We start from the raw sequence: 23,179 nt of genomic DNA, 5'->3' as shown, positions 1-23,179 counted from the left end.
TGCTGAACAGGGTTGGCCTCATGGATACAACTGTTGACCTACTTCCCTTGAGACTTGCTATGATTTGAATTTTGGGCCCCTGATCCCCAGCCTCTGGACCCACAGCCACCCTCAGGCCACTCACTGCCCTCTGAGGGAGCCTGGATTTGCTCAATTGCTCTGGGAGCATGGAAGGGGAAGGAGCCTCAAAGGCTTCCCAAAAGGGCTGTGTCCAACAGCAGCCACAGCTATCTCCTCATGCCCAGGCTGAGTCACTGGCACAGAGCAGACACAGAGCTCAGCCAAGCACCATTTCCCCAAGGGAAATCCTCCAACAGAACTGTCCTCACCCCACAGCACTTGCCACAACTCAAGACCCCAAAGGGCAGGCTCACCCCTCCTGCACAGCCTCTCCCCTTTGCACAGCTGCCACCAACACACATGGAGTTAGTTCTGATGGAAAAGCCTCTTGACATTGAGCACAGCTGTTAAAGCAGGGCTACAAAATCAGCCACTAAGGGATCACATCTTAAAAATATTTTTTTTGCAGAAGAGCTAAATTTCAAATACAAATTCTAACCATTCCCTCAGCTACCAAGGCCATCATTAACTCGTGTCCTGAAGTGACACATCACCAGGGATATTAAATCCCTGCAGGGCTCATGACTCCACAGTTACACTGTGCAGTCTGTGACACCAATGACAACCCTCTCCATGAAGGAAGATTCCTTAATAGCCAACCTAAATTTCTCCTAAAGACACTTGGACTATGGATTCCTGCTCTCCTGTGGTGCAGCACAAGGGAAACAGGTTTCACATCCAGTTTATTATGAATTCATTCAGAAAACAGACATCTGAAATTGTAATGCAAGAAAAATTTTATTGAGACAAAATAGTGAAAAAACAGGAGCAGCCAGTGGAAGGGATTTGGGCTGAGGTGCAATCAGGGTCACCAACAGCCAAGATCCTTTGCTAGCCGTACATCTGGCCAGAGCATCAAGGCCTTCCTGCCCCACAGTGGCAGCAGCCCACGAGAGGGGCACAATGGTCTCTGACCTGGAAGAAGGGGTTTGCAGCAGAGTGGACAGAGCCAAAGGGGAGAGCGGAGAGCATGGAGCAGGGACAGAAGAGCAGGAGGCAGATGGGCCATGTTTGCAGGCAGCCCAGGCTGGCCCCTTGGCTACTGCCTTGCTTGGTGCCCTGAGAGCAGGAGCTGGAAGAGCTGAACCCATTTGAGAACCTTGGTGCAGAGAGGAGTCCTCAATGCCTGAGATGAGTTCCAGGGAGTGGGTGGTGGGTGTCAGGAGTGGTGCTGAGGGTCCTCAGCAGTTGTAGCCATAGCCCCTTCTGCCATAGCAGCCCAGGCCTCCCAGCCCGTAGCCAAATCCACGGCCATAGCCAAGGCCGTAGCCAAAGCCACCAAAGCCACCAAATCCACCAGAGATGGGCTGTCCCTGCACACTGAGCTCAGTGCCCACGGCAGCCGAGGAGGTGGATCCGACGGCGGTGTTCTGGGGGAAGGAGGTCATGATGGGTCCTGGCAGGGTGACCAGCACAGGGGAAGGGTCGATGATGACGCGGGAATCCTGGCATTGCAGGGCACAGGGCTCGTTGCAGCTGTTGGCCAGCGGGGTGGGTCCGCAGGGACGGCAGAGGCTGTTGCAGGCCATGGGTGTGGTGTGGAGGGTGCCTGGAACAGAGAGGGGGGTGAGTGAGGGCAGGGGTGTGGGGGTGTGAAGGGCAGTGATGCAGGAGTGTGAGAGAGTGTGGAGGGTGTTGTGGGGCAGTGGGGAGGTGTGAGGGCTGCTGAGGCTGGGGCTGAGCATTCTGGAAGAGAAGAGCCGGGGGTGCAGGAGCAGGAGGGTCAGGGGATTGAGACTCACCTGGTAATCTGCACAGGAGAAGGCTTCAGGAGAAGTGTGTGAGGGAGAGAGGCTCTGGGCCGGCTTTTATGCCGGCTGTGGAGGGGCGGGACAGCCTTGTCCCATGGCCTTGGGGCATTTTGCAGGGAGCAGGTCTTGGCTGGCCCAACCTGGTGAGTCATGAGTTGGGGAGTGTTTTCTTTCCTGCAACTCTGCAATTCCGTGTTCTTTCCCTTGAGGCTGTGTCCCTCTAACCTTGTCATAACCTCTTAGCTGGGAGAATTGATGACCAATATCTTGTTGACCACAAGTGCCAGGACATGCAGAGGATTCAGCAAAAGCTTTGGAAAACTGGGGATTAAACTAGGTCATGCCATGGCATATTGACATCTCCCATTTGCATCTTGTCTCATGCCTGAAATTCCAGGTCCCTAGTTTCATCTCATCTTAAGGGTGCTCCAGTTCCGTCATTATCTTGGTCTCCCTGAGTTGCTCTTGGTCAACCACGTCCATGTCCATGTTCCACTGTGTAGTTCCAGCAGGGGTGGTTGAATGTGGGAATTCCGCACATCGCTCCGGATGTCCAGAACTACCGAGAGAACCCTTGGGGGGCTCGGAGGTCCTGGAATGTTGCCAAAAGTGCCTGGTGGCTTGACTTTGATCCCTCTAGGGATGTGCCACCTGCATATGAGGATATGAGAATCACTGGAGTTTAAATGGTATAGAAATAGTATAATTACAGGGTAAAACACAGGTTTTAAGATTTTGGTACAGGGGGGTTATGGAGACAAGATGGAGGAATTTAGGCCTGTCTTGTGGTTCTTCTTCCTTCTTCATGTCTTCCATTTTCTGTGTGATGCAGATATTTTTTGATAGGTTTTTGGTGAAGGTACACTTGCTAATAAGAATGATAAGTATTGGGAGCAAAAGATAAATAAGATTTATGTAGGTTTTGTTATAAAAAGACACAACTGCCTCATGGGCGGTCAGAGTGCCTTTGGCTGCCTTGCTGGTCGGATCCTGGCTGGGCAGAGAGAAAACTTTGTAGATAAGAAATAATAAACAACCTGGAAGACCAAACCCGAGAGTCCAGCATTGTCCTTTGAAGCCCGATCGGAGCGAACCCATGTCACGCGTGTCTGGGCAGAGACAAACAACAGCCGACCTGGACAGTTGAAAAGATGGACACTCCCCTCAACGCGCTTTTATTTCTTTTCCTAATCCCTTCTTGGGAACTGCTGGAGTTTTTTGCAGCAAAGGGTACTTGGCCAAAGTGTTGATTAATCAATGGTTGAGGAACTGTTCTCCTCACGTCTTGTTCTCCTTATCCTTCACCATTTCCCCTTTCCATGTGTCAGGTAGAGCCCAGCACTGTGACCCCACAGGGTGACCTTACTGAACCCAAATGAGACAAGGTCTATGGATGAACCAACCAAGATTAGGACAGCATGGAATCCTCCCTAAACAACAGGATTGCTTTCCCATCCACAACAGGAAAGGTCTGGTAGATAAAAACACCTGGAAAGATGGCAACATGGTGGGGATGGAAACAATGGGATGAAAGTAGCAGACCTTCACAAACAGCTCTCCTGCAAAGCCCAGACCAGCCTGACAGAGCTGTGATGGTTTGGGGCCCATCTTCACAATGCATCCCCAAACCAAAGAACATGAGTGCCCTGGGGCGACCTCACTGATGAAGTGGCTTTGGTCACGTATTCACCTTGCCCTGACAAGGCCATCAACACAGCATTTAACCTCTAATACTTGCATTTAAATATTGCCATCAAAGTCAGATGGACAAGACCTCAAGAAAATGGCTTGGAATCGCAGAATTCCACATAGGAAGGCCAGCACCATGACATAGGAGGGAGGAGGAGCTCACTGATCATCCATTATTAACAATTAGCTGTTATTAACAGGAACAAAATAGTAGGACTTGGAGGTTTTAAATTATGAAACCTTGTGGCTTGAATGCGGAATAAGAGAACTGACATCACAAACCAGCCTAGGCAAACCCAAGCTTGTTGTTTGTTTATTGGATTCATGAATGAGGTCAAGGAATATGCTTCAAATGACAGTGTATGCTGTTGTGTAGATTGCAGAATTCCAAATGGACCTGACAAATGGAACAAGTTCAGCCTGAACAGCCTCTGTTTTGCCGGATCCTCTCCCTTGATCCCATTCAAGACACAAAGCCAGGAGCTCTCTTTCATTCATTCGGAAGTGCTCAAAGGCACCAGAATCCTGCCAAGTTATTGCAGAGGGACCTCCCCAGGGCATCAGCAGCTCCCTCAGCATTCCTGGGTGCAACACAATGATTGATGGACATCCAGCGGCACAGAAAAGAGTCCCAGTCATCACAAGGCACCCACAAACCACAGCACATGAGTACCACAAAACGGCCTCAGTGATGACATTGCAGTTCTCCAGAGCTCTGGTTGTTTATTCAGCTGTCCCTGACACATATGGAACAGTCAACTCCACCCAAATACAAACTCTCACCCTATACCTGCCGCCAAGGTCAGATGGACACAGCATCAAGAACAGGACATGGAATTGCAGAATTGCATGAAGGAAAACACCCCCCACCTCATGATTCAACAGGCTGGGCCAGCCAAGAGCTGCTGCCTGCAAAATGCCCCAAGGCCATGGGATGAGGCTGTTCCACCCCTCCAGGACCAGCATAAAAGCCAGCCCAGAGCCTCTCTCCCTCACACACTTCTCCTGAAGCCTTCTGCTCCTGCCAGGAACCAGGTGAGCCTCAATCCCCTGACCCTCTTACTTCTGCACCCCTGCAACCTCTCTTCCAGCACGCTCAGCCCCAGCTTCTGCAGCCCTCATGCCTCCCCACAGACCCACAATACCCTCCACACTCCCTCACACTCCTGCATCACTGCTCCTCGCACCCCACACCCCTGCCCTGCCTCATCCCCCTCTCTCTTCCAGGCACCCTCCACACCACACCCATGGCCTGCAACACTCTGTGCCGTCCCTGCGGACCCACCCCGCTGGCCAACAGCTGCAACGAGCCCTGTGCCCTGCAATGCCAGGATTCCCGCGTCATCATCGACCCTTCCCCTGTGCTGGTCACCCTGCCAGGACCCATCATGACCTCCTTCCCCCAGAACACCGCCGTCGGATCCACCTCCTCCGCTGCTGTGGGCACTGAGCTCAGTGTGCAGGGACAGCCCATCTCTGGTGGATTTGGTGGCTTTGGTGGCTTTGGCTACGGCCTTGGTTATGGCCGTGGATTTGGGTATGGGCTGGGAGGCCTTGGCTGCTATGGCAGAAGGGGCGGCTACATCTGCTAAGGACCCTCAGCACCACTCCTGACATCCACAAAGTTCTCTGGGCTCTGGCAACAGCTCCTGCAAGCAAAGAATTTCAGCTGATGGTCACCGTGCTGTCACCTCACCACAGATTATTTCCACTTCTCTCTCCTGCCTCTTCATTCTTCATTCTTTCACATCAATAAAGTTTTCCTGCTTTAAAACTGGGACGCCTCCTTATTTTTTTGTGTTACTATGGTCTCACATCCTGGCCCACCACATTCTAGAGCTGAACAAGCCAGTGGGAGTATGTGGATCAGGGCAACAACACTTTTCCATACATACATGTGAAAACAACTGATAACAAATTATGGCATAGGAAGCACAGGATGGGGCATCTTGCAGATCATGTCACACACCCTGCAAACTGCTACAACAAAGTCTTTGACACAACAGTTGTCTCCTTGGGTGAAAAATGGAAAAGTCACTCCTTGCAATTGCACACTTGACAAACTCTTTTCCTGGCCAGGATTCCCTAAGCCTTCCAGCATGGAGAGAAACCCCAACCCCTTGGGCAGGAGCTCTGCACTGCAACTGCTTCAACTGCCCAGCTCAAGACCAAGAGGAGAACATTCCAGCACCATGGACAGGTCAGATTTGGACCTCCAAGGATCGAGACTCCACCAACTTCTTCCACTCTACAACTCCTTCCACTCTGTGGCCACCCTCACAATGAAAGATCCTTGTGTTCTTTGCCCATGGAGTTTCATCTCTTTTCACTTCTGCCCTTGCTCTCTTGCCCTGCACGTGTGCAGTGCTGAGAACGGCTGGGCTCCCTTGTCTTCATCCCCCACCATCAGGGATTTGCACACACTGATGGCACAGCCCTGTCCATCTTTGTCCCCTGGGAGTCTCAGCTCTCTCGCCTTCTCCACTGGGAAAGTTCCCCCAGCCCCTTTAGAAGATTGCTGTCCCTGAAATGGTTTAGATTCATCAAATGTATTTCATTTTCACACTTTAGAACATTGCTGGCCCTGAAATGTTCTAGATTCGTCAAATGTATTTCATTTTCATACTTTAGAACATTGCTGGCCCTGAAATGTTCTAGATTCATTTAACTGATTTCATTTTCACACTGGGGAGCCCAGGACTGCTCATAGCACCTCACATGGGATGTCACCAGCTTTCAGGAGACAGCAAGAGTCACCTCCCCCTGCCTCATCACAACACTTTTTCAGCTTCTTCCCTCGAACCTTGGTGTTCCTTTTCCCACCCAGGGAAACCTCCTGGCCCATTTCTTCTCAACCACAACCACAAGAGAAGAAAACCATTGTTCCAAGTGACTCTGAGACATTATTTCCTACCTGAGATGACTCCTACCAACAAAGAACCCTTGGCAAATGCCCTTGCTGAGCTCCAGCAGATGTCCAGGACCACTCAGGTTTTCAGTGTTGGCCAAGAGGATCCAACTCCTGGGCTACAGCACTGTGGATTTGCTGCCATCTGGACTTTGGGACACTGACCACAAGCCTCTGGACCCAGCCCTTCAGAGCCTTCTCAGGCTACAACTCTGGGCACTGACACATTCTGGATGTGACTGGGGTATTTTCAAGGATTATGCAATGCTCTCCTCCAACAACCCAGGGCAACTGTCCAATCCTCTGTCTGACAACCAGACATTGCCCAGTGGAGTGACCTCAGTCCTCAGCCCAGGAAACGACCCAAAAGACCCTGGATATCAAAACTGTAAAAGCAAGAGGGGCACCAAGACACACAGAAAGCACAAGCAAGAGGAAAAAGATGGTTCAATTGCCAGCTGGGAGAAAAGCATGGAGGGAGGGTATGTGACTGAAGGTACAACACCTCCTACTTGGCAGAGCTACAAAATGCAAACCAGCCTGACAGGGCTGCCAGAGAGTGAGGGCAACATCCACAAGCCGCAGCACAGAAGTACCACGGGGTCACCTCAGTGATTACACCCCACCTCTCCAAGGCCTTGGTCATGTCTCAAGCTCACCCTGAAATGAGCCATAAATACCAGAATAAGTTTTCTAGAACTTGCACTTAAAAGCCGCTGCCAGGTCAGACGGACACGACCTCCAGAGCAGGATATGACACTGCAGATGTGGGGAAAGGCGAGGAATCCTCAGCTCATGACTTGCCAGGTAGGGCTATCCATGAGAAGGAAGAAAAAGACCTGCTCTAGCAGGCCTGTAGATGAACCTTGAATACGATGAGGCGCTGGAACCAAAAGTGAACACAGAGACCACGAGGGGTTTGTGTCAGAGGCAGGAAAAGACCTGCACTAGAGTATCCAGGCCTGATCTCAAGCAAGTGAGGGGTTTGCATGGTACAATGGAAGACTAAAATGTTCTGGGGCTAGGAGAACTGGAGCAATATTTCCTAAGACAGGTGCTGGTGCACTTTTTCACACATGCCAACTGCCTGGACAAAATTCCCTTTGCACTGAGTGAGACTGGAGGAGTTCTGGGAGAAGAAAGAAAGAGCCACGAGAGGTTGTGATGCAAGGAAACTTTATTGAGGACAAAGAGTAAAAACTCAGAAGGAGCCACTACAAGGGAGCAGGTCTGGGTTGTGACCAGGGTGATGATCAGTAGAGTAGCTTTGCTGGGATGTTTGCCCAGAGCATCAAGGTCTTCCTGCCCTTCACTGGGAGCTGCCCACTGGAGGTGCCCAATGATCTCTGGCTTGGGAGAAGGGGGTTGTGGCAGAGTGCAGTGGACAGAGCAGAAGGGGTGATGCAGAGCAGGGAGTATGAGGAGAGGAGGAGGCAGATGGGCACTGTTTGCAGGCAGCCCAGGCTGGGCCCTTGGCTGCTGCCTTGCTTGGTGCCCTGAGAGCAGGTGACGCCTTAAGGCATCACAGGAACCGGAATCGCAGAGCCCATTTGAGAGCCTTGATGCAGAGAGGAGTCCTCAATGCCTGAGATGAGTTCCAGGGAGTGGGTGGTTGGTGTCAGGGGTGGTGCTGAGGGCCCTTAGCAGATGGAGCCATAGCCCCTTCTGCCATAGCAGCCCAGGCCTCCCAGCCCATAGCCAAATCCACGGCCATAGCCAAGGCCGTAGCCAAAGCCACCAAAGCCACCAAATCCACCAGAGATGGGCTGTCCCTGGGCATTGAGCTCAGTGCCCAGAGCAGCGGAGGAGGTGGATCCGACGGCGGTGTTCTGGGGGAAGGAGGTCATGATGGGTCCTGGCAGGGTGACCAGCACAGGGGAAGGGTCGATGATGACGCGGGAATCCTGGCATTGCAGGGCACAGGGCTCGTTGCAGCTGTTGGCCAGCGGGGTGGGTCCGCAGGGACTGCAGAGGCTGTTGCAGGCCATGGGTGTGGTGTGGAGGGTGCCTGGAAGAGAGGGGGGTGAGGCAGGGCAGGGGTGTGGGGTGAGAGGGGCAGTGACGCAGGATGGTGAGGGAGTGTGGAGGGTGTTTTGGTTCTGTGGGGAGGCGTGAGGGTGGCTGGGGCTGAGAGGGGCCAGGAGTGCAGGAGCAGGAGGGTCAGGGGTTTGAGGCTCACCTGGTTGTTGGCAGGAGGAGAAGGCGTCAGGAGAAGTGTGTGAGGGAGAAAGGCTCTGGGCTGGCTTTTATGCTGGTTCAGGAGGGGTGGGACAGCCTTGTCCCATGGCCCTGGGGCATTTTTTAGGCTGCAGCTCTTGCCTCACCCTTCCTGGCATGAGGTCATGAGGTGGGGAATGTTTTCCTTTGTGATGTTCTGCAATTCCATGTCCTGCTCTTGAGTCTGTGTCCATCTGATCTTGGCGGCAGTTTTCATGGGTTGGTATTTGGCAGGATTTCACTCTCAGATGTGTGTCAGGGAGGAATGAATAAACAACCAGAGCCCTGGAGATTTGCAATGTCATCAGTGAGGTCACTTTGTGGCCTTTGGCTGCTGTGGTTTGTGGGTGCCTTGTAAAGACTGGGACTCTATTTTGTGCTGCTGGATGTCCATCAGTCATTGTGTTGCACCCAGGAATGCTGAGGAAGCTGCTGATGTCCTGGGGAGGTCACTCTGGAACTCCTTGGAAAGGTCCCAGTTCCTGGGTGTTGTTCCTGATGGATGACAGAGAGCTCTTGGCCTTTTGTCTTGAATGGGCTCTGGTAACAAGATCTGGTAAACCAGAGGCTGTTCAGGCTGAACCTGTTCCATTTTTATGGTCCACTTGGATTCCTCAAATTCTAATTCCAACACACTCTTACATGTAAAGTGTCTTCCTTGACCTCATTCACAAATCCAATAACAAACAACAAACAGGGTCCGATCCCTTTGTTCCCAGGCTGCTCTGTGGTGTCAACTCCCTTATTTCGCATTCAGGCCATCAGGTTCCATAATGATTTATATCCTGTAAATCACAATATTGTGTTCCTGTGCGCCAAACCCAGTAATTGCTACCTGATGGTCAGCGTGCTCCCCTTTCCCTCTCTGTCATGATGTGGGTGTGCCTTCATGGAATTCCACCATTCCATGTTCTTCTCTTGAGGCCCTGTCCTTCTGACCTTGAGGGCAGCTTTTAAGTGTGAGTTACTGATATGTGAGGGTTGTGGAATTTGGGAGGGTTTGCTCTGAAGGGGAGTGTCAGGGAGGGCTGAATAAACAACCAGAACTTGGGGGAGGTGCAGTTGTCATTGGCAAGGTCACCCTGTGGGCACAGGTGTGCTCTGGTTATTGGGTGTGTTGTCAAGAGGAGCTCCATTCCTTCCCAGCCCTCTCAGGCTGCTCTGAGATTTGCAGCTCAGCTGGAGGTGCTGCTCCTCTCACATTTCATCCCTCCCCACCTTGGTCCCACCTAGCTAAGCCTGGCACTGGAACTGACCTTTGCTGTTGACTGTGCTCTGTGAGTGGCTTGGTGCCCCTCTTGCTTTTAAGGTTTTGGCATCCAGGGCCTTTGGGGTCTTTTCTGGGGCTGAGTGCAAAGGGTGATTGTTGGAATGAGGATTTGGAGGCTGGCCAGGGTCGTTGGAGGGGAGCATTTCCTGATCCTTGACAACCAGGCAAGTCTGGGTGGTGTCAGTGCCCAGCATGGTGGCCTGAGAAGGCTCTGAAGAACTCGTCCCAGAGGCCTGTCCTAAAGTCCAGATTGCAGTAAGGCCCAGGAGTTGGATCCTTTTGGGCAACAGGGAAAACCTGAGTGGTCCTGAACATCTGCTGGAGCTCAGCAAGGGCATCTGCCAAGGGCTGTTTCTTGGCAGGAACAAGGATGTCATCCCAGATCGGAAGGAATCTGTGGGTATCAGCTGGAACAATTGCTTTCTTTTCCAAAAAGCCTTTGTGGTTGTGGGTGAGAAGAAATGGATCCTGAGATGTCCCTGTGCCCTCATGGGAAAAGTGACCCCCCAAGGTTCCAGGAATGACATGGAAAAGTGTTGGGATGAGGCAGTGAGAGGTGACTGTTGGTGTTTGCTCAGCACTGGTGAGGTCCCGTGTGAGGTGTTGAGGGCAGTTCTGGGTGGCCCGGCGAGACGAGCTCAGGGCCTCCCAGATACAAATGGGCCTGAAAGACGATTCCAAGACAAGGAACAGAGAGAGCCAGAACTCCCAGGGAACAAGGATGGACAGGGGTGTGCCATCAGTGTGTGCAAATGCCTGATGGAGGGGCACGAAGACAGGGGAGCCCAGCTGTTCTCAGCAGTGCAAACGTGTGGGCAAGACAACAAGAGCACAGGGGAAAAGAGATGAAACTCCATGGGCAAAGCAGCCAAGAATCTTTCATTATAAGGATGATCAGAGATTGGAAGAAGTGATGGAGTCGCGGTCCTGGGAGATCCAAATCTGACCTGTCCATGGTGCTGGAATGTTCTACTGCTGGTCTTGCTTGAGCAGGGCAGTTGAAGCACTTGCACGCCAGATCTCCTGCCCAAGAGATTGATGTTGTTTCTCTCTTTACTGGAAGGCTTCAGGAGTCTTGGCCCGGAAGAGAATTTCTCAAGTGTGCACTGACAAGGAGAGACTTTTCCATTTTTTTACCAAGGAGGGAATTGTTTTGTCAAGGTCTTCAGTGGAGCAGTTTGCAGGGTGTGTGACATGTTCTGGAAGGCGTCACCTCCTCTACTTACCATGCCAGACTTCCTTTTTAGTGATTTTTTACATGTTAGGAAAGTGCTGCTGTCCTATTCCAAGTACCTTCAATGGCTTCTTGAGCTCTAGAATGTGGTGGGCCAGGATGTGAGACCATGGCAACGCAATAAGATAAGGAGGCATTGCAGGTTTGATGCAGCAAAATTTTATTGGTGCAAAAGAATCAATAGTCAGGGGAAAGAAGAGGAAATAATCTGTTGTCAGGTGAGAGTACAATGACCACCAACTGAAGTGCTTTGCTTACAGGAGCTAACACAGCCCAGAGTTGGTGGTGTCAGGGGTGGTGCTGAGGGCCCTTAGCAGATGTAGCCGCCCCTTCTGCCATAGCAGCCCAGGCCTCCCAGCCCGTAGCCAAATCCACGGCCATAGCCAAAGCCACCAAAGCCACCAAATCCACCAGAGATGGGCTGTCCCTGCACACTGAGCTCAGTGCCCACGGCAGCCGAGGAGGTGGATCCGACGGCAGTGTTCTGGGGGAAGGAGGTCATGATGGGTCCTGGCAGGGTGACCAGCACAGGGGAAGGGTCGATGATGACGCGGGAATCCTGGCATTGCAGGGCACAGGGCTCGTTGCAGCTGTTGGCCAGCGGGGTGGGTCCGCAGGGACGGCAGAGGCTGTTGCAGGCCATGGGTGTGGTGTGGAGGGTGCCTGGAAGAGAAAGGGGTGAGGGAGGCAGGGGTGTGGGGGTGTGGGAGCCTTGATTCCGAGTGTGAGGGAGTGTGGAGGGTGTTATGGGGCAGTGGGGAGGCGTAAGGGCTGCTGAGGCTGGGGCTGAGGGTGCTGGAAGAGAGGGGCCAGGGGTGCAGAAGCAAGAGGTTCAGGGGCATGAGGCTCACCTGGTTGTTGGCAGGAGGAGAAGGGTTCAGGAGAAGTGTGTGAGGGAGAGAGGCTCTGGGCTGGCTTTTATGCTGGCCCTGTAAAAGGCTGGGCCAGCCTTGTCCAATGGCCTTGGGGCATTTTGGAGGCAGCAGCTCTTGGCTGGCTGGACCTAGCAAGAGATCATGAGTTGGGGAGTGGTTTCATTCATGTCATTCTGCAATTCCATGCCATGCTCTTGAGGCTGTTTCCATTTGACCTTGACAGCAACTTTCATGACTTGCTGTTTGGGCACATTTGATTGTTCCATGTGTGTCAGGGAGGGGTGAATAAACAACCAGAGCCCAGGAAAGGAGCAATTTCATCAGTAATGTAATTTTGTGGCACTCGTCTGCTGTGGTTTGTGGGTGCCTTGTGAAGACCGGGACTCTGTTCTCTTCCACTGGATGTCCATCAGTGGTTGCATCACCCAGGAATGCTGAGGGAGCTGCTGATGTCCTGGGGAGGTCACTCTGTGTAACTTTTAAAGGTCTCAGTGCTAGGATGAACCAAAGGTCTCATGGCCTTGTGTCTTGAATGGGAACAAGAGAGAGGATCTGGAAAACGAGAGTCTGTTCAGGCTGAACTTGTTCCAGTGTTCTGGTTTGTTTGGATTTCTCAAATTTGTACTACAGCATGCACTGTTATATAAAGTGCATTTCTACACCTCATTCAGAAATCTAATATCAAGGAACAAACCTGATCCAATCAGTTTCTTACCACGGCTTGTTTGTGATGTCAATTTCCACATTCTGCACTGAAGCTGTTATGTTTCATAACTTTTATTCTGTAATCTTAATTTTTTATTTCTGTTAGCCAAAGTCAGTAATTACTAGATGATGGTCAGCAAGGTCCTCTTATCTCCCTGTCACGGTGGGAACAAACAACTCCAGCAGTTACCAGGACAGGAATAGGAAAAGAAGCACAAGCAGGTTGAAGGCAGTGTCCATTCTTTCACCCATCACGGCTGAGATTCCACAGTGGATCAAGGATCTTGATATGGCTGACTAAGAGCATTCCAGGGAGATCATGACAATGATGGAAATGGAACATCCTGAACACAAGAAGCTGAGAGAGGTGGGAATTCTTTCAGGCAGGAGGCAAGGATGCACATGGGACTTATTTTCAATATGCCATGGAATAACTTCAGTGAGGAATTCCCAGTTCTCCAAAGCTTTGTTTGAATCTCCTACACACGCGGTCACCAACGAGGTAATGCCCACTAATTCTCTCCATTAAGAGTTGCCACCAAGGTCAAATGGAAACAACCTCAAATGGAGGGCATGGAGTTGAAGAGGAAAGAAAACACTCCCCACCTCATGACTCACCAGGCTGGGCCAGCCAAGAGCTGCTGCCTCCAAAATGCCCCAAGGCCATGGGACAAGGTTGTCCCACCCCTCCAGGACCAGCATAAAAGCCGGCCCAGAGCCTCTCTCCCTCACACACTTCTCCTGAAGCCTTCTCCTCCTTCTCCTGCCACAAACCAGGTGAGACAAACCCCTGACCCTCCTGCTCCTGCACCCCTGGCCCCTCTCTTCCAGCACACTCAGCCCCAGCCTCAGCAGCCCTCAAGCCTCCCCACTGCCCCACAACACCCTCCACACTCCCTCAACCTTCCAACGCTTTGCCCCTTGTGCCCCCATGCCTCTGCCCTGCCTCATGCCCCCTCTCTTCCAGGCACCCTCCACTCCACATCCATGGCCTGCAACAACATCTGCAGTCCCTGTGGACCCACCCCGCTGGCCAACAGCTGCAACGAGCCCTGTGCCCTGCAATGCCAGGATTCCCGCGTCATCATCGACCCTTCCCCTGTGCTGGTCACCCTGCCAGGACCCATCATGACCTCCTTCCCCCAGAACACCGCCGTCGGATCCACCTCCTCCGCTGCTCTGGGCACTGAGCTCAATGCCCAGGGACAGCCCATCTCTGGTGGATTTGGTGGCTTTGGCTACGGCCTTGGCTATGGCCGTGGATTTGGCTACGGGCTGGGAGGCCTGGGCTGCTATGGCAGAAGGGGCTATGGCTCCATCTGCTAAGGGCCCTCAGCACCACCCCTGACACCAACCACCCACTCCCTGGAACTCATCTCAGGCATTGAGGACGCATCTCTGGGACAAGGCTCTCACACAGACTCAGCTCTTCCAGCTCTTGCTCTCAGGGCACCAAGCAAGGCAGCAGCCAAGGGGCCAGCCCAGGCTGCCCCCAGACATGGCCCATCTCCATTCCTGCTCTTCTCCTTCTCCCTGCTCTCCATGGACCCTTTGGCTCTGTCCAGCCCCTCTGGGCAAACCCCTTCTCCCAAGCCAGAGACCCTCGGGCAGCTCTGCTGGGCTGCTCCCACTGCAGGGCAGGAAGGCCTCGATGCTCTGGGCACACCTTGCCAAAGGAAGGGGCCTTGGCTGATGGACACCCTGCTTGCACCTCAGACCAGCTCCCTTCCACTGGCTGCTCCTGAGTTTTCTCTCTTCTACCTCAATAAAGATTTATTGCATCACTACCTCAGATGACTCCTTTGTGTCTCTCCCAAGCATCTTGCAGTCTCACTCAGCACTAAGCCAGGCTTACAGATGCCACTGGGTGGGTGGAAAAGTGCACCAAGATCACTCTTGGGTATTATTTCTGCAGTTACACTACTCACTGCCACACTTTGGACTTCCAGTCCATTATCACACAAACCCTTCAGCTTTTGAAACACAAACCGGGACACACCAGTGCAGGTACAGACTTGACTGTGGCATAAACCCCTCATGGGTGGTGTGTGCAATTTCTCTGGACACCCATTGCTCCTGCCCATCATTGTCTTCCAGCGCACACTACAGCTCTGGCTGTACAGGTCCATGTCTTTCTCCTTTCCAGGTCCCAGGGCTGACCACACATTTCCAATCTCTCCAGAATAGAGCAGAAGAGCAGGATTCCCCCTCACCCGCACCCAGCGCTGTGGGGATGAGCCCAGGACACAGCTGGGTTTCTGTTTGGTGCATTCACATGGCCAGGCATGTCCAACACTTCATCCAACAGCATCCCAAGTGCTCCTCCTTGGCCTCCATCCCCTAATCACCCAGCCCTTATCCTGCATGTTTGGCATTGCTCTAATCCAGGTGCAGCAGATTCTGCCCCCCTGCTCTGCTCTGATGATCTTGGAGAGCTCTGTAAATCTCTGGGTTACTGGGAACAAGAAAGACAAGACTGAGGTGAGGGATATGCAGAGCAAGGCCTCAAGGATGCTCCATGGCTGAAGGTTTGGGACAGCCATTGCCCATGACATGGGGGCATTTTTCAGACTGGCACAACCTGGCGAGTCATGAGGTTGGGAGTGCTTTCCTTCCTTCAGCTCTGCAATTCCATGTCCCTCTCCTGAGGCTGTGCCCATCTGACTTTGGCTGCAACTTTGATGAGTTGGTATTCACCCCAAGACTGGTGGATGAGGGAAGAAGTGTCAGTATCGTGCAGCTGGACTTGTGCAAGTCCTTTGCTCCTGTGCCAGACAACATCATTGTCTCTAAGCTGGAGAGATGTGGATGCTGGTTGGACCATGAGGTGGACAAGGAATGGGTGGGATGCTCTCCCTCAAAGAGTTGTGGTCAATGGCTGCACGTCCCTGTGTGGAGAACAGGGATGAGTGGTGACCCACAGAGATTCATGTTGGGATTGTTATAATTTGGCACAATTGTCAGAAATCAGGGTACTGGGATTTAGTGGGATGATCAGCAAAAGCAGGGAGCACTCCAATCTGAGGGATCGGGTTGGTTGTCTGGAGGGAAGGGATGGCATTCAGAGGGACTGGCACAGGTTGTGGATGTGGGATGTTGTCAGTTTTATGAAGCTGAATAAGGCCAAGTGCAAGGTCCTGCATGTGGTTTGGAGCAATGCCAAACCTGGCTGTAGGCTGGACGATGAGTGGATTGAGAGCAGCCCCGAGGAGAAAGCCTTGGGGAGTTGGTGGATGAAGAACTGGACCTGCCCCACCATGGGAATGAGCAGACCAGAAACTCCTCGTGTCCTGGGCTCATGCCCACGGCAGAAGGTGAGGCTGGGAATTCTGCTCCTCTGCTCTGGTTGGGTTAGAATAGAGTTGTGTGTTCAATTCAGGGACCTGAAAATAAGGGAGACATGAAACAGCTTGAGCAGATGTGTTAATGGGCCTGGAAGATGATGAGGGTCTGGAGCAATTGATATCCAGCCAAAATGAACACAACACCCATGAGGGGTTTGTGCCAGAATCAAGGATCAAGCTCCATTAGTGTGTCCAGGCTGTGATTAAGCCAGAGAGGTTCTTCTCTGTGATGGACACAAAGTGTGTCAGTGTGTCTCAGTGGGTAGTGGAACTGCAGAACCAATTCCAAGAGAGCTGTTGGTGCAATTTGCACCCTCCACAAATGGAAGGTGGAAACACAGATTTGTGCCAAGTGTTATTGGCACACCTTTCTTAGAAAAAAGTTGGAGGAGACCTCACAAGTTGCAAGGCAAGAGCATTTTATTGAGGAAAAGAACAGTGAGAGGTCATGAGCAGCCGGTAGAAGGGAGCTGGTCTGAGTGACCAAGTAATGCGACCATCAGCCAAGGTCTTTTGAGTGCAGTTGGTTTGGCCAGAGCAGCAAGGCATTCCTGCCCTGCAGTCAGAAGAGCACTCCAAAGGTTCCTGATGATTTCTGGCTTGGGAAAAGAGATTTCCAGCTCTGAGGACTGGACAGAGCTGAAGGGGCAATGCAGAGCATGGAGTGCGGAAGAGCAGGAGGCAGATGGGCCAAGTGTGAAGACAGCCCAGGCTGGCCCCTTGGCTGCTGTCTCGCTTGGTGCCCTGAGAGCAGGAGCTGGAAGCGCCAAGGCCATTTGAGAGCCTTGCCACAAAGAAATGCCTGAGATGAGTTCCAGGGAGTGGGTGGTTGGTGTCAGGAGTGGTGCAGAGGGCCCTTAGCAGATGGAGCCATAGCCCCTTCTGCCATAGCAGCCCAGGCCTCCCAGCCCGTAGCCAAATCCACGGCCATAGCCAAGGCCGTAGCCAAGGCCACCAAAGCCAAATCCACCAGAGATGGGCTGTCCCTGCACACTGAGCTCAGTGCCCAGAGCAGCGGAGGAGGTGGATCCGACGGCGGTGTTCTGGGGGAAGGAGGTCATGATGGGTCCTGGCAGGGTGACCAGCACTGGGGAAGGGTCGATGATGACGCGGGAATCCTGGCATTGCAGGGCACAGGGCTCGTTGCAGCTGTTGGCCAGCGGGGTGGGTCCGCAGGGTCGGCACAGAGTGTTGCAGGCCATGGGTGTGGTGTGGAGGGTTCCTGGAAGAGAGAGGGGGATGAGAAAGGGCAGGGTTGTGGGGCGCGAGGGGCAGTGATGCAGGATGCTGAGGGAGTGTGGACGGTGTGGTGGGGCTGTGGGGAGGAGTGAGGGCTGCTGAGGCTGGGGCTGAGTGTGCTGGAAGAGAGGTTGCAGGGGTGCATGAGCAGGAGGGTCAGGGGATTGAGACTCACCTGGTTTGTGGCAGGAGAAGGAGGAGAAGGCTTCAGGAGAAGTGTGTGAGGGAGAGAGGCTCTGGGCCGGCTTTTATGCTGGTTCTGGAGGGGCGGGACAGCCTTGTCCCATGGCCTTGGGGCATTTTGCAGGCAGCAGCTCTTGGCTGGCCCAGCCTGCTGAGTCATGAGGTGGGGAGTGTTTTCTTTCCTGTGACTCTTCAACTCCATGCCCTCCACTTGAGGTTGTTTCCATTTGACCTTGGTGGCAACTCTTAAAGGAGAGAATTAGTGACCAATATCTCATTGGTGACTGCGTGTGTAGGAGATTCAAACAAAGCTTTGGAGAACTGGGAATTCATCACTGAAGTCATTCCGCGGCATATTGACAATAAGTCCCATGTGCATCCTTGCCTCGTGCCTGACAGAATTCCCACCTCTCTCAGCTTCTTGTGTTCAGGACGTTCCAGTTCCATCATTGTCACGATCTCCCTGCACTGCTCTTAGTCAGCCACATCAAGATCCTTGATCCACTGTGGAATCTCAGCCGTGGTGGGTGAAAGGATAGACACTGCCCTCAACCTGCTTGTGCTTCTTTTCCTATTCCTGTCCTGGTAACTGCTGGAGTTTTTTGCGGCAAAGGATACACAGCCAAAAGGATGGATTAATCAACAGATGAGGAATTGTTCTCTTCATGTGTCTTGTTCTCCTTATCTTTCACAACATTTCTTAACAGGACAAAGGGTCCAGAGCCCAGCACCGTGACCCCACAGTGTGACCTTGCTGGGCCCAGGTGAGATGAGCTTCACAGATGAACCAACACCAGAGTTTGAGCAGCATGGGAAGCCTCCCTATATCCCAGGGATTGCTCTCCCATATCCAGCAGGAAATACCAGTCGTGTGGAAAGGCATGGAGAGAGGGCAACATGGTGAGGAGGGAGACAGTGTGATGGAAGGAACGGCCCCATAAAAGCAGCACTCCTGCAAACCCACCATCAGCCTGGCAGTGTGGAGAGGTTAGAAGGTCTGAGGCCCCTCCTCAAAACACTACAGCACACAATGCCACGTGGTGACCTCACTGATGATACTCCACTTCTCCAAAGCCCTGGTCTTGTTTTCAGCGCTCCCTGGCTGACATCATTAACACTATCTTAACATTGAATATTTGCATTTAATTGTTCCTCTAAGGTCAAGTAGACAGGGTCTCAAAAGAAGGACATGGAATAGTAAATCTCCAAAACTATGTGCCGCCACCATAACATAGGAGAGAAGAGGACCTTGCTGACCCTCATCTAGTAATTACTGGTTTTTCCTAACAGAAACACAAAATTAAGATTACAGAATAAAAGTTATGAAACATAACAGCTTCAGTGCAGAATGTGGAAATTGACATCACAAACAAGCCATGGTAAGAAACTGATTAGATCAGGTTTGTTCCTGGATATTAGATTTCTGAATGAGGTGTAGAAATGCACTTTATATAACAGTGCATGCTGTTGTAGAAAATTGAGAAATCCAAACAAACCAGAACACTGGAACAAGTTCAGCCTGAACAGACTCTCATTTATCAGATCCTCTCTCTTGTTCCCATTCAAGACACAAGGCCATGAGATCTCTTTCATCCCAGCACTGAGACCTTTAAAAGTTACAACAGAGTGACCTCCCCAGGACATCAGCAGCTCCCTCAGCATTCCTGGGTGACGCAAACACTGATGGATATCCAGTGGAAGAGAACAGAGTCCCAGTCTTCACAAGGCACCCACAAACCACAGCAGACGAGTGCCGCAAAATTACATTACTGATGAAATTGCTCCTTTCCTGGGCTCTGGTTGTTTATTCACCCCTCCCTGACACACATGGAACAATCAAATGTGCCCAAACAGCAAGTCATGAAAGTTGCTGCCAAGGTCAAATGGAAACAGCCTCAAGAGCATGACATGAAATTGCCGAATGACATGAATGAAACCACAGCCCTCATGACCTCATGCTAGGCTGGGCAATGCAAGAGCTGCTGCCTGCAAAATGCCCCAAGGCCATGGGACAAGGCAGTACCACCCCTCGACGATGAGCATAAAAGCCAGCCCAGAGCCTCTCTCCCTCACACACTTCTCCTCTCGCCTTCTCCTCCTGCCCCTGCTGTCACCCAGGTAAGCCTTATGCCCCTGACCCTACTGCTCCTTGAACCCTGGCCCCTTTCTTCCACCATGCTAACCACTCTCTCTTCCAGGCACCCTCCGCACCACACCCATGGCCTGCAACAGCCTCTGCCGTCCCTGCGGACCCACCCCACTGGCCAACAGCTGCAACGAGCCCTGTGCCCTGCAATGCCAGGATTCCCGCGTCATCATCGACCCTTCCCCTGTGCTGGTCACCCTGCCAGGACCCATCATGACCTCCTTCCCCCAGAACACCGCCGTCGGATCCACCTCCTCCGCTGCCGTGGGCACTGAGCTCAGTGTGCAGGGACAGCCCATCTCTGGTGGCTTTGGTGGCTTTGGTGGCTTTGGCTACGGCCTTGGTTATGGCCGTGGATTTGGCTACGGGCTGGGAGGCCTGGGCTGCTATGGCAGAAGGGGCGGCTACATCTGCTAAGGGTCCTCAGCACCACCCCTGACACCACCAGTTCTGGGTTGTGGCCACAATTCCTGTAAGCAAGGCCAAAATTCCTTTAACTGATGGTCACTGTGCTCTCACCTGACAAGAGATTATTTCCACTTCTTTCCCCTGACTCTTAATTCTTTTGCACCAATAAAATCGTGCTGCATCAAACCTGCAATGCCTCCTTTCTTTTTTTTTTCCAATGGTCTCGCATCCTCACCCACCACATTCTTGAGTTTAACAGGCCCTTGAGGGTATATGGAACATGGCAGCAACACTTTTCCTCACATATACAAAACAACTAAAAATATACTCTGGCAGAGGAAAAACAGGAGAGGACACCTTCCAGAACGTCACACACCCTGCAAACTGCTACACCAAAGTCTTTTATACAAAAATTTTCTTCTTGGTACAAAAATGGAAAAGTCTCTCAAGCCCATGCACACTTGACAAACACTTCCTGGCCAATATTCCTGAAGCCTTCCAGTAAAGAGGGAAACAACATCAATCTCTTGGGCAGGAGATCTGGAGTGCAAGTGCTTCAACTGCCCTGCTCAAGCAAGACCAGCAGCAGAACATTCCAGCACCATGGACAGGTCAGGTTTGGATCTCCCAAGACCGTGACTCCATCACTTCTTCCAATCTCTGATCATCCTTATAATGAAAGATTCTTGGCTACTTTGCCCATGGAGTTTCATCTCTTTTCCCTTGTGCTCTTGCTGTCTTGCCCCACACGTTTGCACTGCTGAGAACAGCCGGGCTCCCCTGTCTTCGTGCCCCTCCATCAGGCATTTGCACACACTGATGGCACAGCCCTGTCCATCCTTGTCCCCTGGGAGTTCTGGCTCTCTCTGTTCCTTGTCTCAGAATCATCTTTCAGGCCCATTTGTATCTGGGAGGCCCTGAGCTCGTCTCACCGGGCCGCCCAGAACTGCCCACAACAGCTCACACGGGACCTCACCAGTGCTGAGCAAACACCAACAGTCACCTCTCGCTGCCTCATCCCAACACTTTTCCATGTCATTCCTGGAACCTTGGGGGGTCACTTTTCCCATGAGGGCACAGGGACACCTCAGGATCCATTTCTTCTCACCCACAACCACAAAGGCTTTTTGGAAAAGAAAGCAATTGTTCCAGCTGATACCCACATATTCCTTCCGATCTGGGATGACATCCTTGTTCCTCCAAGAAACAGCCCTTGGCAGAGGCCCTTGCTGAGCTCCAGCAGATGTCCAGGACTACTCAGGTTTTCCTTGTTGCCCAAAAGGATCCAACTCCTGGGCTACCGAACTGCAAAACTGTTGCCCTCTGGAATTGGGGACAAGCCTCTGGGCCCAGTCATTTAGACCCTTCTCTGGGCACTGACACCACCCAGACATGCCTGGTTGTCAAGGATCAGGCAATGCTCTCCTCCAACAACCCTGGGCAGCCTCCAAATCCTCATTCCGACAATCACAAATGGCCTTACCATTTGCACTCAGCCCCTGCAAAGACCCCAAAGGCCCCGGATGCCAAAACCTTAAAGGCAAGAGGGGCACCAAGCCACAGACAGAGCACAGTCAACAGCAAAGGTCAGGTCCAGTGCCAGGCTTAGCTAGGTGGGATCAAGGTGGGGAGGGAGGAAATGTGAGAGGAGGGGCAGCACCTCCAGCACAGCTGCAAATCCCAGAGCAGCCTGAGAGGGCTGGGAAGGAATGGGGCTCCTCTTGACAACACACCCAATAACCACAGCACACCCGTGCCACAGGGTGACCTTGCCAATGACAACTGCACCTCCCCCAAGTCCTGGTTGTTTATTCAGCCCTCCCTGACACTCCCCTTCAGAGCAAACCCTCCCAAATTCCACCAACCCTCACATACCAATAACTCATACTTAAAAGCTGCTCTCAAGGTCAGAAGGACAGGGCCTGAAGAGAAAAACATGGAATGGTGGAATTCCATGAAGGCACACCCACATCACGACAGAGAGGGAAAGGGGAGCACACTGACCATCAGGTAGCAATTACTGGGTTTGGTGCACAGGAACACAATATTGTGATTTACAGGATATAAATCATTATGAAACCTGATGGCCTGAATGTGAAATAAGGGAGTTGACACCAAAGAACAGCCTGGGAACAAAGGGATCAGAGCCTGTTTGTTGTTTGTTATTGGATTTGTGAATGAGGTCAAGGAAGACACTTTACATGTAAGAGTGTGTTGGAATTAGAATTTGAGGAATCCAAGTGGACCATAAAAATGGAACAGGTTAAACCTGAACAGTTTCTCGTTTACCAGATGTTGTGAGCCCATTCAAGACACAAGGTCAAGAGCTCTCTGTCATCCATCAGGAACAGCACCCAGGAACAGGGACCTTTCCAAGCAGTTCCAGAGTGACCTCCCCAGGACATAAGCAACTTCCTCAGCATTCCTGGGTGCAAAACAATGACTGATGGACATCCAGCAGCACAAACCAGAGTCCAAGTCTTTACAAGGCACCCACAAACCACAGCAGCCAAAGACCACAAAGTGACCTCACTGATGACATTGCAAATCTCCACGGCTCTGGTTGTTTATTCATTCCTCCCTGACACACATCTGAGAGTGAAATCCTGCCAAAGACCAACCCATGAAAACTGCCGGCAAGATCAGATGGATGCAGCCTAAAGAGCAGGACATGGAATGGCAGAACATCACAAAGGAAAACACTCCCCACCTCATGACCTCATGCCAGGAAGGGTGAGGCAAGAGCTGCAGCCTAAAAAATGCCCCAGGGCCATGGGACAAGGCTGCCCCACCCCTCCAGGACCAGCATAAAAGCCAGCCCAGAGCCTTTCTCCCTCACACACTTCTCCTGAAGCCTTCTGCACCTGCCGAAAACCAGGTGAGCCTCAATCCCCTGACCCGCCTGTTCCTGCATCCCTGGCCCCTCTCTTCCAGCACACTCAGCCCCAGCCTCAGCAGCCCTCAAGCCTCCTTATGGCCCCACAACACCCTGCACACTCCCTCACCATCCTGCAAAACTGCCCCTTGCATCCCCCCACTCCCCTGCCTCCCTCACCCTCCTCTCTTCCAGGCACCCTCCACACCACACCC

The 23,179-nt window shown here is 52.2% G+C and overlaps 7 protein-coding genes across 7 annotated transcripts; 3 read left to right on the top strand and 4 right to left on the bottom strand.

Moving 5' to 3' along the window:
* Positions 1–1,301: 1,301 nt before the first annotated feature.
* LOC311155567 (feather beta keratin-like) lies at positions 1,302–1,649 on the bottom strand (the record flags this gene model as incomplete). Its single annotated transcript, XM_084208853.1, has 1 exon — positions 1,302–1,649. One exon carries the CDS (start codon positions 1,647–1,649, stop codon positions 1,302–1,304), a length of 348 nt encoding a protein of 115 aa, XP_084064979.1.
* A 3,158-nt stretch (positions 1,650–4,807) lies between these two features.
* Positions 4,808–5,152, top strand: LOC311152119 (feather beta keratin-like; the record flags this gene model as incomplete). Its single annotated transcript, XM_084202955.1, has 1 exon — positions 4,808–5,152. One exon carries the CDS (start codon positions 4,808–4,810, stop codon positions 5,150–5,152), a length of 345 nt encoding a protein of 114 aa, XP_084059081.1.
* A 2,956-nt stretch (positions 5,153–8,108) lies between these two features.
* LOC311157141 (feather beta keratin-like) lies at positions 8,109–8,456 on the bottom strand (the record flags this gene model as incomplete). The annotated part of the gene is made up of 1 exon (XM_084211567.1): positions 8,109–8,456. The coding sequence occupies one exon, from the start codon at positions 8,454–8,456 to the stop codon at positions 8,109–8,111; it is 348 nt and encodes a 115-aa protein (XP_084067693.1).
* A 3,043-nt stretch (positions 8,457–11,499) lies between these two features.
* LOC311158088 (feather beta keratin-like) lies at positions 11,500–11,832 on the bottom strand (the record flags this gene model as incomplete). The annotated part of the gene is made up of 1 exon (XM_084213230.1): positions 11,500–11,832. The coding sequence occupies one exon, from the start codon at positions 11,830–11,832 to the stop codon at positions 11,500–11,502; it is 333 nt and encodes a 110-aa protein (XP_084069356.1).
* A 1,924-nt stretch (positions 11,833–13,756) lies between these two features.
* On the top strand, positions 13,757–14,095 carry LOC311158299 (feather beta keratin-like; the record flags this gene model as incomplete). The annotated part of the gene is made up of 1 exon (XM_084213628.1): positions 13,757–14,095. One exon carries the CDS (start codon positions 13,757–13,759, stop codon positions 14,093–14,095), a length of 339 nt encoding a protein of 112 aa, XP_084069754.1.
* Positions 14,096–16,970: 2,875 nt separating this feature from the next.
* On the bottom strand, positions 16,971–17,315 carry LOC311160054 (feather beta keratin-like; the record flags this gene model as incomplete). Its single annotated transcript, XM_084216517.1, has 1 exon — positions 16,971–17,315. One exon carries the CDS (start codon positions 17,313–17,315, stop codon positions 16,971–16,973), a length of 345 nt encoding a protein of 114 aa, XP_084072643.1.
* A 2,438-nt stretch (positions 17,316–19,753) lies between these two features.
* On the top strand, positions 19,754–20,098 carry LOC311162548 (feather beta keratin-like; the record flags this gene model as incomplete). Its single annotated transcript, XM_084220950.1, has 1 exon — positions 19,754–20,098. One exon carries the CDS (start codon positions 19,754–19,756, stop codon positions 20,096–20,098), a length of 345 nt encoding a protein of 114 aa, XP_084077076.1.
* Between the last annotated feature and the right edge of the window lie 3,081 nt (positions 20,099–23,179).

This window comes from Fringilla coelebs (genome assembly GCF_963513975.1).
Source record: "Fringilla coelebs genome assembly, chromosome: 1".
In the NCBI taxonomy this organism is placed as follows: Eukaryota; Metazoa; Chordata; class Aves; order Passeriformes; family Fringillidae; genus Fringilla; species Fringilla coelebs.
The sequence above is the reverse complement of the archived record's forward strand: the minus strand, read 5'-3'. Positions and strand labels throughout refer to the sequence as shown.